Below are 14,107 nucleotides of genomic sequence, written 5' to 3'. Positions count from 1 at the left end.
GATTTTTTTAAAATGTCGGAAATAAGCCTCCTGTTTGTCGACCACACCCCTTTTTCAGGTTTTCTAAGAAAAATGGAGAGTTGGTCAGGTTTTTGAATTCTTGGCGCAAATTCTGGCACAGACACAATTTTTTTCACAATGCAACACATTTTGTGGCACAACCCGACAAAGCAGGTTGGGTTTACAATAGTAAGTCCGAGCCAATCTCTGAACTCTCTTTCTACAGGATTTAATGAGAGAACTTGACCACAAAGAAGAAGTCATTAAATCAGTGCAAGATACCGCAGAACAGCTGCTGCTCCAGAATCATCCAGCAAGATCCACTATTGAGGTGAGTGCGGTGAAGTTTGAGGCTTTTATTTATTTTCTATACAGGGATGTCCTATCATAACTTGTCTCTTATCCTGACATATCCTAAGATGTATGGCACTAGTTCTTACACAAACGTGAAAAATATGCATTTGTTCCATGACGGATGCCATCCATCAGACATTAACCAGGCTTTGGCCTATAGTCTTCATGTCAAACAAAAAAGTTTTTGTAAAGTATTTTTACAATTCATTTTTTTTTTGTTAAAATTAATTAAATACTCTCATGTTCATATAATCGAAGAATGAAAGATAGTTGTGTCAATATGACACAAACGAATCACGTTTTTTATTCAGTGTAATAAGACAAAACATAACTTCCGATCTGTTGCATGAGTCTTTTTTTTATCTTATATTAACTAGCTACCGTATATACTCGAGTATAAGCCGAGTTTTTCAGCACGATTTTTCGTGCTGAAAACACCCCCCTCGGCTTATACTCGAGTGAACTCCCCCACCCGCAGTGGTCTTCAACATGCGGACCTCCAGAGGTTTCAAAACTACAACTCCCAGCAAGCCAGGGCAGCCATCGGCTGTCCGGGCTTGCTGGGAGTTGTAGTTTTGAAACCTCCGGAGGTCCGCAGGTTGAAGACCACTGCGGCCTTCAACATCATCCAGCCCCTCTCACCCCCTTTAGTTCTGAGTACTCACCTCCGCTCGGCGCTGGTCCGGTCCTGCAGGGCTGTCCGGTGAGGAGGTGGTCCGGTGAGGAGGTGGTCCGGGCTGCTATCTTCACCGGGGAGGCCTCTTCTAAGCGCTTCGGGCCCGGCCTCAGAATAGTCACGTTGCCTTGACAACGACGCAGATGCGTCGTTGTCTAGGCAACGGCTCTATTCCGGGCCGGAAGCGCGGAGAAGAGGCGCCCCCGGTGAAGATAGCAGCCCGGACCACCTCCTCACCGGACCACCTCCTCACCGGACAGCCCTGCAGGACCGGACCAGCGCCGAGCGGAGGTGAGTACTCAGAACTAAAGGGGGTGAGAGGGGGCTGGATGATGTTGAAGGCCGCAGTGGTCTTCAACCTGCGGACCTCCGGAGGTTTCAAAACTACAACTCCCAGCAAGCCCGGACAGCCGATGGCTGCCCGGGCTTGCTGGGAGTTGTAGTTTTGAAACCTCTGGAGGTCCGCATGTTGAAGGCCGCAGTGGTCTTCAACCTGCGGACCTCCGGAGGTTTCAAAACTACAACTCCCAGCAAGCCCGGACAGCCGATGGCTGCCCGGGTTTGCTGGGAGTTGTAGTTTTGAAACCTCTGGAGGTCCGCAGGTTGAAGACCACTGAGGGCGAATGATGAGAAGAGGATGATGAAGGGGGGGGGGGGGTGTGGGGATGATGAAGGGGGGTGGGGATGATGAAGGGGGGGGGGGGTGTGGGATGATTACAAGGGGATGATGAAGGGGGGATGTGTGGGATGATAAGGGGATGTGTGGGATGATGACAAGGGGATGATGAAGGGGGGATGTGTGGGATGATAAGGGGATGTGTGGGATGATGACAAGGGGATGTGTGGGATGATGACAAGGGGATGATGAAGGGGGGATGTGTGGGATAAGGGGATGTGTGGGATGATGACAAGGGGATGATGAAGGGGGGATGTGTGGGATAAGGGGATGTGTGGGATGATGACAAGGGGATGATGAAGGGGGGATGTGTGGGATGATGACAAGGGGATGATGAAGGGGGGATGTGTGGGATGATAAGGGGATGTGTGGGATGATGACAAGGGGATGATGAAGGGGGGATGTGTGGGATGATGACAAGGGGATGATGAGGATGTTAATGACGGGTCTGGATGATGACAGGGGGGGATGAGGTATTTCCCACCCTAGGCTTATACTCGAGTCAATAACTTTTCCTGGGATTTTGGGTTGAAATTAGGGGTCTCGGCTTATACTCGGGTCGGCTTATACTCGAGTATATACGGTATTACTATTAACTAGCTTCTATTTCTTCCTCTAGGCCTACAAAGCAGCTACACAGACACAGTGGAACTGGATTTTGCAGCTCTGCAGCTGTGTAGAGCAACATATACGACAAAACACAACCTACTTTGAGGTATCTCATTCATTTCAGTTACATATTTTTGGACTGATGATAATTGTTAAACAGAAACTTTCTGAGAAGGAAACGTTTTAGCAGGCTCCTTACTGTTACCACAGGCAGAATTTTAATGTTAGATAACACCTGTATATAGGTAAGATGAGATCAGGCCACTGATTGGTTGGGTGACTGAGGCATACTTTAATCTATAGAACTATTCATATGGTCAGATACAATATGTTTGCATCCATAGTTGATCCCTATTTCATGCATATGTCACTGTATTTTCACTTATTTTGTCTTTTTTTCAAAGAGTAATTTATTTTCCTGTGTAGAATGCAGCCCATCCCTATTTACTGTACTGTAAAATTCAGATGCAATACTATTGAAATATTGATGGTATTTTTGGATCCGTATTAATCATTTTACCCTACTTTTGTATGCAACTGGCCTTACTGTCAAAGTGATTTTGCTCCTGTTTTCTGTATGCATTATGCTCCATTTATTAGTAAAAGGGGTACTCCACCCCTAAACATAAGATGTCTGATCGCAGGGGTCCCGCCGCTGGAGACCCCCGCAATATAGCATGCGGCACCCACCTGTTTCTGGTCTGGAAGCGCTGGAGGGTCTGGGTCCCGAATATGGGAATGGAAGTTCGTGACGTCATGACTCCACCCCCGTGTGATGTCACGCCCCGTCCCCTCAATGCAAGTCTATGGGAGGAGGCGTGACGGCCATCACGCCCCCTCCCATAGACTTGCATTGAGGGGACGGGGCGTGACGTCACACAGGGGCGGAGTCGTGACGTCACAAACTTTCGTTCCCGAGGTGGGTGCCACATGCTATATTGCGGGGTTCCCCAGCGTTGGGACCCCCGCGATCAGACATCTTATCCCCTATCCTTTGGATAGGGGATAAGATGTCTAGGGGTGGAGTACCCCTTTAAAGCTCTTGATTCGTATGGCCCCTGTACACTTAGAAAAATCCCTCACACTGCTTATGCATACATTTTTACAATAAGGCCTCATACATTGGAGTGGGTATTTTGGCCCAATACAAATCTCAAATACATCTGTATTAACGAGGCCTTAAAGGGCTTGTCTAGTGAAAGATTGCTTATCCCCAATCACTATTCCAGATTTCCAGTTATGAAGTATATTTGACTTGTTTTGTTTATATTATTGTAGTATTTCAGTGATGCCAAAGATGCCACAGATTATCTGAAGACCTTAAAAGATTCCATACTGAGGAAGTACAGCTGTGATAAATCCACCAGCGTACATAAACTGGAAGACTTAGTGCAAGAATCCATGGTAATGACTGCAAAAGCCTGTTTGCCTTTAAGATTTTTTATACATGTATATATATATGTTGTAAAGTGAGTTTTGGCTTTCTCAATGTGATGTCTGCTGATCAATTGAAGTTATATAATCTCCCTAGAAATGAAAAGATATTGCACTACACATTTTTAAGACGGTGTCTCAGATATATACAGGGCTGAGACAGCTGTCACTAGTAATGCAAACACACAGATAAAGTGACCAGCCATGGCTCCGGCAATCTCTCAGCCTACTAGCAGTTTCCTGCTTTGTGCAGAGAGAGAGAATGATGTCACCAGCCTTATTACTGCATAGATTTGGTCTGTAAACTAGACAACTAGCATTCAACATGGGAGACTGAAAAATCCTATATCTTGGAAATGATGTAAGAAAGGTAAATATAACTATTTGCAAACATGTTTATTTTGACATGCACTACTAGGATTTTTGAGATGGGAATGCCCCTTTAATTTTGTTTGAACATTCACTTTGCTTATATATATATATATATATATATATATATATATATATATATATATATAATGGTATGAGAAGTGATTTCCCATATTGAATAAGATTCTTTTTTTTTATCATTCAGGAAGAAAAAGAACAGCTTTTACAGTACAAAAGTACTATTGCCAGCCTTGTTGGAAGATCAAAGGCAATAGTTCAATTAAAACCAAGGAACCCAGACAATCCACTAAAATCATCTGTCCCAATTCGAGCTATGTGTGATTACAGACAGATTGAGGTTAGTATCTGGTGCACACACTAACATATACCCCAACCCTAAGCATGTTCAAAAAATGTCTTCTCAGAAGAACACACTTTAATTCTTGTTCACACCTAATGTTTAATGATCCCTTTATAGGGTTTTTAAAGGGAAACTGAGAGCAGCTTCACCTGCACAAACGTCTGTGTACGAAAGTTAAAGATAACTAGGTCTAATCTGATGCATTTTGTAAAAGTGAGAGAGAGAGAGTGAGATATATACTTACTAATACTGCCATATTTGTTTTGCCATGTTGCCCTTGGTTATGACCGTCTTAGAACATGCATTGAGATGGTCAAGCATGCTCAGTTCAACCATATGTTGCTCGTTATTCTATACTGTGTATACAAGCAAGAGGGATTATGGGAAAGTGTGTGCTCAGGGTCACAGGTCAGAGAGAAAGCCATGAAGTGATCAGATCCATTGGGGGAGAACAGTGATGTAGGACATTTTACCTACAAAATGCAGCCTGTTACTTAGGGCTGTCAGGCAGCATATATCTAACCAGTTTGTGCTATTATTGAGTTTTTCTTTATGTGGCTTTACACTCTAGTAATGCATACCGTCATCATAGTGCACACTATTAGTTAATTTTGCATCTCAACAAAATCGTTCTAATTACAGAATCATTGATCGATTGCATAAACACACAGTGATTTATGTAATAGAATACTGATGTTAGTTTAAAATCATTGTATTAAACACATTATGGAAGCCTTTGAAAGAATACAGCCACATATATCATTCAGATTTGATGCAGTTTCTGCACTATTTAATTTTGTTGACAAAGACAACTGATCTTTCATCTATAAGCAAACAAAACAATGAGGAGTTATTTTTCCATCTTTCCATTTAGATCACAATTTACAAAGATGATGAATGCGTGCTGGCGAGCAATTCACACCGCGCAAAATGGAAGGTGATCAGTCCTACCGGCAATGAAGCCATGGTTCCATCTGTGTGCTTTACAGTGCCACCACCAAACAAAGAAGCTGTTGACTCTGCAAACAGGTACAATCTACTATTAGGGTTTGAGTCCCTCATATGACTGAAAAGGCACTTGAGCATGCATGCTGTGTATTAATTAAACTCCATTAGACTTATCAAGATAGCTGAGAGTTTTACTGGGGTTCTCTACAGCAACTCTATAAGCTCTAACTTATAGAAAGCATACTTGACCTCCGCACCATAAAAATGAGTACTTAGATGCTCATGATCAGTGGTGGTACAAGCAGTCAGACTTCTAGCGGTTATATATTTATTTCCTATCCATAAAATAGCTGAACATTTTAATTTGTGGTCAGAACACTTTAATATGTCATAGTGAAAAACGTATCCCCTATCAGCAGAAGGTCCGACCACTGGAACCCCCAGCGATCTACTGTACGGGCCACATCCCCCTGGAGCAGCTCATTATGACCCCCGCCCAAAGTGAGGGCCGCCACGTCCCCTCCATATACCTCCATGGGAGAGCCAGAGATAGCCAAACGGCTCTCCCATAGAGACGCAAGGGTCGTGGCGCGCTGCTCCCAGGGAGAGCTGAGCCCCGTATAATAGATCGCGGGGGGTCCCAGCGGTCGGACCTCCTATGGATAGGGGATACCGTATATACTCGAGTATAAGCCGAGTTTTTCAGCATGATTTTTTGTGCTGAAAACGCCCCCTTCAGCTTATACTTGAGTGAACAAAAACCTAGCTGTGAGGGGATGGTCCGGGCCATCCATCTTCGGCCATCTATGCTGCAGGGAACGTCCGGTGGGGAGGGTTAGTTGTACCGGGCTGTCCATCTTCACTAGGAGGCCCTTTTCTCTGCTCCGGGCCGGCCCCGAACTAGTGACGCTGCATTGACGCCACCGCGCAGGGAAGTTCATGCGCAGGGATGTAACGGACGTCTGCTGCGCACGGACATCCCTGAACGTCATCGTCAACGAAACATCACTAGTCTGTGGCCGGCCCAGAGCGGAGAAGAAGGCCTCCCGGTGAAGATGGACAGCCCGGGAGGCCCGATTAACTCTCCCCACCGGATAATGAGTAGAAAACAAAAGGGGGGTCTGGATGATGATGATGAGGGGGATGATGACGAGGGGGATGATGACGAGGGGGATTGTTGACGAGGGGGGTGATGATGACGGGGTGGTAATGACAGGGTGAAAATGACAGGGTGATGATGACGGGGTGATAATGACAGGGTGATAATGACAGGGTGATGATGATGAGGGTGATAATGACGGGGGTGTTAATGATGGGGGTCTGGATGATAACAGGGGGGAATGATGACATGGGGGGATGATGTATTTCCCACCCTAGGCTTATAGTCGAGTCAATAACTTTTCCTAGGTTTTTGGGGTGAAATTAGGGGCCTCTGCTTATATTCGGAATCGCTAATACTCGAGTATATACGGTATGTTTTTAACTATGAGACTTCTCCTTTAATACATACAGTTGAAGTGTAATAATGTAAAGTAGTATCTGATCTCCCTCTAGTGGCAGCTTCAAACAGCCGGCTTGTTATCTTTTAAATCGGTGTCAATTTAGGAGGTATGGAGCACTTAGGGAGAATTAGAGAAAAAAAACATTTTAAAAAGTTATGCATACCCTTTAAAGGAATAAAGTAAGATATATTGTTGTAATAAAGCGTAGCTTCTTTAGTTTCCATCTATTTCAGGTTTCTGTATCACAAATGTTTGTGTAATTGGTTATATACTTTAACTGGACATTTCTATTAGTCACCACAAAAGCAATGCCTGGCAATTCTGAAATACGGTACTTAAATTATGAATGTGTATATATTGATACTGTTTATTATATGTTACCAATAATGTAATTTCTGAAAAAGTTGTATTAGTAACCCCAAGATTTTTAAAGGGACATAACTTTGCAATGTTTTTTTTTTCAGGGTTGAACAAATGTATCAGAGTGTTTTATCTCTCTGGCATGAATCCCATATCAACATGAAGAGTATGGTATCTTGGCATTACTTAATGAATGAAATTGAAGCCATCCGAGCTAGCAAGGTTTCTTCGGTATGTTTCATTATTTCTTTTCTGACAGGGAATCTGTCAGCTGCATTTCAAATCCCTAACTGCTGACGTTGTTAGATTGCTCTTAGGACAAGGTGGATGCATGGTACCTTTTATATATCTGTCTCTGCCCAAGTAACAGAAATATGCTTTTATTATCTGGTGCCAAGTGTCTAAGGGATGTTCCCAAGGCCCTGAAAGGCTGAGGGCTGAAGCATCTTTTTAATTCCCCTCCCTGTCTCTGCTTGATTGACAGTCAGTTGGAAGCCAAGCCCTGTTTCCAGATCTTGTATCTGTGTACAATTGGTATACACAGATTTGGAAACAGGGCTTGGGCACTGTAATATTGGCAGTGACTGTCAATCAAGCAGGTACAGGGAAGGAAGGGGGAGGGGCAGCGGAACATGAGCGGAATTACGCAAGGGGAATTACGCGCAGTGAACATTTTTTTTTTCTTTTTTTTTTTTTATTACCACCACATATTACAGAAAAAAAAGAATACAATATTTTATACAAATTTTAATCTTTCTTAAACTTTAAACTTTCCCTTAGCTACCGTATCTTTTACTATACCTCTTAATCTCATATATTCAAACCATGCCCCAACCCCAACTTCTCTACCCTTTTTTAACTCTTCCCATGTTTTAATCTTCCCTTCCTTATATATATCCCCTATTTTAATTACCCCCCATTGTGCTAGTGTTCGAAATTCTAATCTTTTTCCTCTACTGTGTTTTTATTATTCCAAATGAGGGCTATATCCAATATCCCAGTTATTCCCACCTCCCTTTTTACCATTTTCCACGTTCTTTTCAAGGCAGCTATTGTTATACAGTTTTTCCATCCTTTCTCTTCTAATTGCCCTGACTCCAGTAACTAGTAAATATCATCATATGATCCTCTACATCGTTCCATCAAATACTCAATCATATGAGATCTCCTCCAGTCCCTAATAAAGTATAATTGGGCGGCTAAAAAATACTTTTTCACGTCCGGAAACGCCATTCTCCCTTCTCTTCTGGGTAGACATAAATATTCTATCTTAATCCTCACCCTTCTTCGGCCCCATATCAAGGCATTGAAGATTGACAGCATTCTTTAAAAAAAAAAAAATTAATCACACGAAATGGGTGAAGCACTAAATACGTATAATATTTTTGGCAACATAATCGTTTTAATTAATATCATTCTGTCTGCTTTAGAAATTTTGAAGTCGCTCCATATTTTCATTTTCTTTTCCGCGTTCTTTATTAAGGTTCTAGGTTTAATTTATAATGATCTTCCAATTTACCTGAGATTTGTATACCTAAGTATTTAAAGTGCTCGTCTTTTTTAAATATTTTTATTTCGTTCTCTATGAATATATTATTCTCCCCCAATGACAGGAGTACTGATTTGGACCAGTTCATTTCTAACCCTGAGAAACTCCCATATTCCTTGATAATCTCCATCACTCCGATCAGATCCGACTGTTTTTCCAAAAAAAGCTGGATATCGTCTGCATATAAGGATATTTTGTCCTCTTTCCCCCTTGCACCAAACCTGCCAATCTCCTTCTCCTCTCTGATCTTAACAGCCAAACAGCAAACAGCAAGGAGGAGAGAGGGCATCCCTGTCTGGTGCCTCTCTGTCTGGTGCCTCTTGAGAGCGAAAATTGCTCCGATAATTTCGACACTCTTGCTTTAGGTTTGGAGTATAACAGTCGAATCATGTCTATATATGTTTTCCCAAAGCCACATTTTTCTAATACTGCCCACAAGAACTCCCACTCCACCCTGACGAAAGCCTTAGTGGCATCTAAAGACAGAATGGAGTGGGATTCCCCGCCCTGTAATTTTCCCATATCTATATTTGTAAGGACTCTATATATATTTTGTCAGGCCATTCTTCCCAGGATAAACCCGCACTGATCTTCCTGAATTAACTCTGTGATATTACTCTGTAATCTAATGGCTAATGCTTTGGCGAAAATCTTGATATCCGTATTTATTAACGATATGGGTCTATACGACCCCATAGCCTCTTTATCTTTTCCCTCTTTCAGGATCAATATTATAACCGCTTCCCGCATTGAGTCCGGTAATTTCCCGGTCACCATGCTGGTCTCAATCACTCTATGTAATGCCGGGATCAAAATTCTGCCAAACCTTCTATATACCTCAAAGGGTAGTCCATCGCTTCCAGGTGTTGTATTACCCCTAATCTGATCTAGCACTTTATTCAGTTCTATTCTAGTTAATTGAGCATCTAAGGTTTGTTTTTCCATTTCGAGGAGTCTATTTGGTCCAAATAATTTAGTGTTTCCTTTCTTTCCTTATTATATTCAGATCTATATAATAACTCATAATTTTCTCTAAATTCCCTTATTTCCTTTTTTTCTATACACCAATCTCCTTCTTTATTCCATATCCCAGAAATTCTTTGCTTAGTGTGTTGATTTGAGACAATTGCCATCAAATCTTGTTAGGCTTCTCTGCCCGTACAAATCTTTGCTGGGATTGAAAAATCAATTTATTTTTACTCTTTTCCAACATATATTCATTAAATTCATTTTGTAGCTTATTTAATTTTTCCTTACTCTCTTCTGATGAATTATGTGTATATTCCTTCTCTGTATCCCTAAGATTACTTATTAAGCCCTCCTCTTTTGATTTAAACTCTTTTTTTTTCCACTTATTGCTCTTATTATTTCCCCTCTTAGGTAAGCTTTACAGGTCTCCCAGACAAGCAGGTCACTTGCTGTGCCCCAGTTGTTTGCAAAAAACTCCCTCAAGTTTTTTTCTATTGTGGCATTCTCTATCAAATTTAACCAGTGAGGGTTAATTTTCTGGAGCCCATCTCTTACCTCTTCCTCTGTTTTTATCAGTACTTCTAGAGCCGCGTGGTCCGACAGACATCTAACCCAATAATGTATTTTTATCACCTTATTTAAACTTGAGTCATTTCCCAGACATATATCTATTCTGGACATAGTCTGACAGGTCTTGTTCCAACATGAATATTCTTTCTTTTGAGGGTTGTAAATCCTCCAAATATCGCTGAGTCCCAGTTCATTACATACTATCGCCAGAGGGGTGCAGCCCATCTCTCCTTTACTCCCGTTTGCCCTCCATCTATCTAACCTCTCATCTAGGATGCCATATCCCCCATGGCAAACACAGGGCATTCTCCGCAACTCACACAAAAATCAAATAATTTAAGAAGGACCGTGGATGAGAAAGGCAGAGGTATATATACAAATTCTAATACACATCTTAAATTTTCTAGTCTCCCATATAAAAAAACAAACCTCCCCTCGTCATCTACCCTTTTTCTAATTAATTCACAATTTAAGTTTCTACGGATTAACACCGAAACCCCCCGTGAATATGCTGTATGAAGAGAATGGTAATAATGTCCCCAAACATTACGTTTCAAAACCATTACTGTTTCTCTCGTTAAATGTGTCTCAACTAACCCGACTATACCTGGTGCGTGCTTCATAATAACTCCCATTACCGCTGATCTTTTAATTTTATCCCCAAGTCCTCGTACATTCCATACCACAGCCTTAACAGTCATCCGCGGTCATTCTCTTACAGTCCAGTTGAACACAATAAACACCATAGTGGAAGAGAAAAGGAAAAGAGAAAAGGAAAAAGAAAAAAAATAATTTTTGAGAAAAAAAAATCCCCTTTTTTTTTTTTAGAAAAAAAATAAAATAAAAAAAAGGTGAAAAAAACAACAACTTCCCCAGGGTTCCCTAAACCTCCCCCCCACACCCGGTGACCTGCCATCTTGGGCAAATCTCTAGCCTTACGTGATTGTCCCCCCCCCCCCCCCCCGGACCTTAACCACTATTTTTCAATCCCCGTGTGTCCATCCAGTCCACCGCTTCTACTGCGCTAGAGAAAAAGAACGTCTCATTGTTGTAAAAAAACCTTCAGCCTGGCTGGGAACATTAAAGCAAACTTGATTCCATTATGTGCAAGTCTCTTTTTAACTTCCCTGAAAGTATATCTCTTCTTCTGTGTTTCAATTGCATAATCTAGGAAAAGCATAATTCTATTTACATTGTATTCTATCTCCTTTTTTCCCCTCATTATTCTCAAGATGTTGTCACGGTCATTATCATTCAGGAGTTTAAGTATTATGGTACGTGGTCTGCCCCCTACTGGCGGGGGTTGGAACAGAATTCTATGCGCACGTATCACACTAAAGTGTTTAGAGAGGTTTTCCTCCCCACACTGCACAATCAACCATGTTTGGATAAAAGTTATCACATCTTTACTTTCCGCTCCCTCTGGGAAACCCAAGATTCTAAGGTTCCCCCGTCTGGAGCGGTCTTCGAATTCTATCACTTTTTGATTTAATAACTTGTTCTCCCCTGACATCCTCTGTACTTCAGATTTTAACTTATGGACCTCATCTTCCACACCCGACACTCTCGTCTCCACCTCTGTACACCTCTCCCTGACTTTCTTTAGATCTTCCCTGATCAAATTGATTTCCACACCGATAACCCCCACTTGATTGGACAGAACATCTATGGAAGTATTACATTTTGCAACTGCTGCTAATATTTTATCTAGGGCAGGTTGGGGAACATCCCCTTCCTTCTCCATTATAGAGCCATCTAATCCCAGATCTCCTGCATTGGTTTTATTTTGTCCACGATTTCTAGGCACTGCCCCCGGCGAGACAAAATATTTATCCACTTTCCCAGCTGCTTTAGCGTCCTTTGTTGGGCTATGTGTTTTATTCAGCTTGGGTGCCAACTTATCCTCCAGTTGTCGATATATTGTCCCACCCAGAAAGGGTCACGTGTATTTCATACGCTGCACCGGGAGATTCAGAAAAGATTACCAACTAAATATTTCCAATGGACACTTTCAGCTTGTTGTATCACAGGAGAAGCTCAGTTATCTGCAGACTATAGACCTGCTCCTGCAGTGCTACAGGTGTTTCACCAGGTGTCGTTTATACTCAGGAGAAAAAAATAAAATACACTGTCCCAATTAGGGTTTTCCACCCAAATCCAATTTTTATAGATAAATTCTTATTTCTTATGCAGAAGGACCTTCTTTATAGGCTTTAAACATACAAGGTGAACGTGGCAGCGTTCACCTCCACAGCTATAATCGCCACTAGGGGGATTATTTATTGAGCGAGCAAAACTTGCCCCCACACCTATTCTTTTAGTACAGTTTGTTCATTGTGGCAGCAGTTTCATCCTTATAACAACACAGATATGAGAGGATCTCACCCGAATATCAGCTGGGTCCCTGGAGCAGCCATGGATCAGCCTCCTCAGTGTGTCTTCCTCCAGTAGCTCCAGGGTCACACTCTCACTCTGCCTGCATTCTCAGCACAACACAGATCCGGGTTCCTCCCACTCACTGCCTCTTCGGAGCCTCCACTCCAGATCACAGTGTTGTCGGCACCTGTGTGTGCTGTTGTTTGTGTGGGGGCCACTACGCTCACAGTCCACTGCTCCCCGCTCGCTACTGCTGTGTCAGGTCAGGTCCCTCTGCTCCACCGCCATCCAGCACACTCACATCCCAGCTTTCAGCGCAGCTGAGCGGTGTCCCGGACCAGCAGCATGTGTTTGGTCCATGGAGGGGGCAGGAAGCGGGGGGGAGGAGCCTCTCAACCTATTCGCATCACCACGCGCAGTAAACATTAGCATCAGTGGGAAAGGGTCTTCCGCAAGACGCGTTCCCACTGACAATTCCGCTGCTGAAATTGTTCTGTGCAAAGAAAGAACATGTTCATTCTTTGCGCGGAAGTCGGAGAGCACTGCATAGCCATCAATGGTGACAGCGCAGTGCCGCGCGGTCTTACCGCCAAAGTATTTTCGATAGCGACCACTAGATGGAATCTCCGCTCGCGGAATTCTGCAAGCGGAGATTCCACAGTGTTAACATACCCTTAGACTCTTTTCAGAATGCTGTTTTTCTGGCTTCTAACGATACATCTTCAAAAACAGTTTGTTCACTTGCTACTTAGTTTATCTCATTCCTTGACAGGTGCCATTGTTACAACATAATGGACTTGACTTACTAAATATAAAGAATCCCATATGAAATAACATATCAGATCTTTGTAACTTAGCTTGCCACTACTTCTTGGTACTGCTCTCTGTTGTGTGTTGCCAAATGCATCAGACATTTACACTATTTGCTTAACCCCTTAAGGACCAGGCCATTTTATACCTTAAGGACCGGAGCGTTTTTTGCAATTCTGACCACTGTCACTTTAAACATTAATAACTCTGGAATGCTTTTAGTTATCATTCTGATTCCGAGATAGTTTTTTCGTGACATATTCTACTTTAACTTAGTGGGAAAATTTTATGGTAACTTGCATCCTTTCTTGGTGAAAAATCCCAAAATTTGATGAAAAAAATGAAAATTTTGCATTTTTCTAACTTTGAAGCTCTCTGCTTGTAAGGAAAATGGATATTCCAAATATATTTTTTTGGGGTTCACATATACAATATGTCTACTTTATGTTTGCATCATAAAATTTATGAGTTTTTACTTTTGGAAGACACCATAGGGCTTCAAAGTTCAGTAGCAATTTTGAAATTTTTCACAAAATTTTCAAAC

The 14,107-nt window shown here is 42.2% G+C and overlaps 1 protein-coding gene across 20 annotated transcripts in view; it reads left to right on the top strand.

The window, feature by feature from the left end:
• The window catches only part of DST (dystonin), a 613,928-nt gene that overhangs the window by 352,370 nt on the left and 247,451 nt on the right, over window positions 1-14,107 (top strand). For all 20 annotated transcript variants that reach the window (XM_056565774.1, XM_056565763.1, XM_056565758.1 and 17 more), the window contains 6 exons: window positions 227-331; window positions 2,326-2,421; window positions 3,594-3,719; window positions 4,324-4,476; window positions 5,354-5,508; window positions 7,394-7,520. In XM_056565774.1, the coding sequence (XP_056421749.1) occupies window positions 227-331; window positions 2,326-2,421; window positions 3,594-3,719; window positions 4,324-4,476; window positions 5,354-5,508; window positions 7,394-7,520 (762 nt within the window). The remainder of the gene's footprint in view (window positions 1-226; window positions 332-2,325; window positions 2,422-3,593; window positions 3,720-4,323; window positions 4,477-5,353; window positions 5,509-7,393; window positions 7,521-14,107) is intronic.

The sequence above is a fragment of the Hyla sarda genome, chromosome 3 (assembly GCF_029499605.1).
Source record: "Hyla sarda isolate aHylSar1 chromosome 3, aHylSar1.hap1, whole genome shotgun sequence".
NCBI lineage: Eukaryota > Metazoa > Chordata > Amphibia > Anura > Hylidae > Hyla > Hyla sarda.
This window is presented reverse-complemented; position numbering and strand designations above follow the sequence as displayed.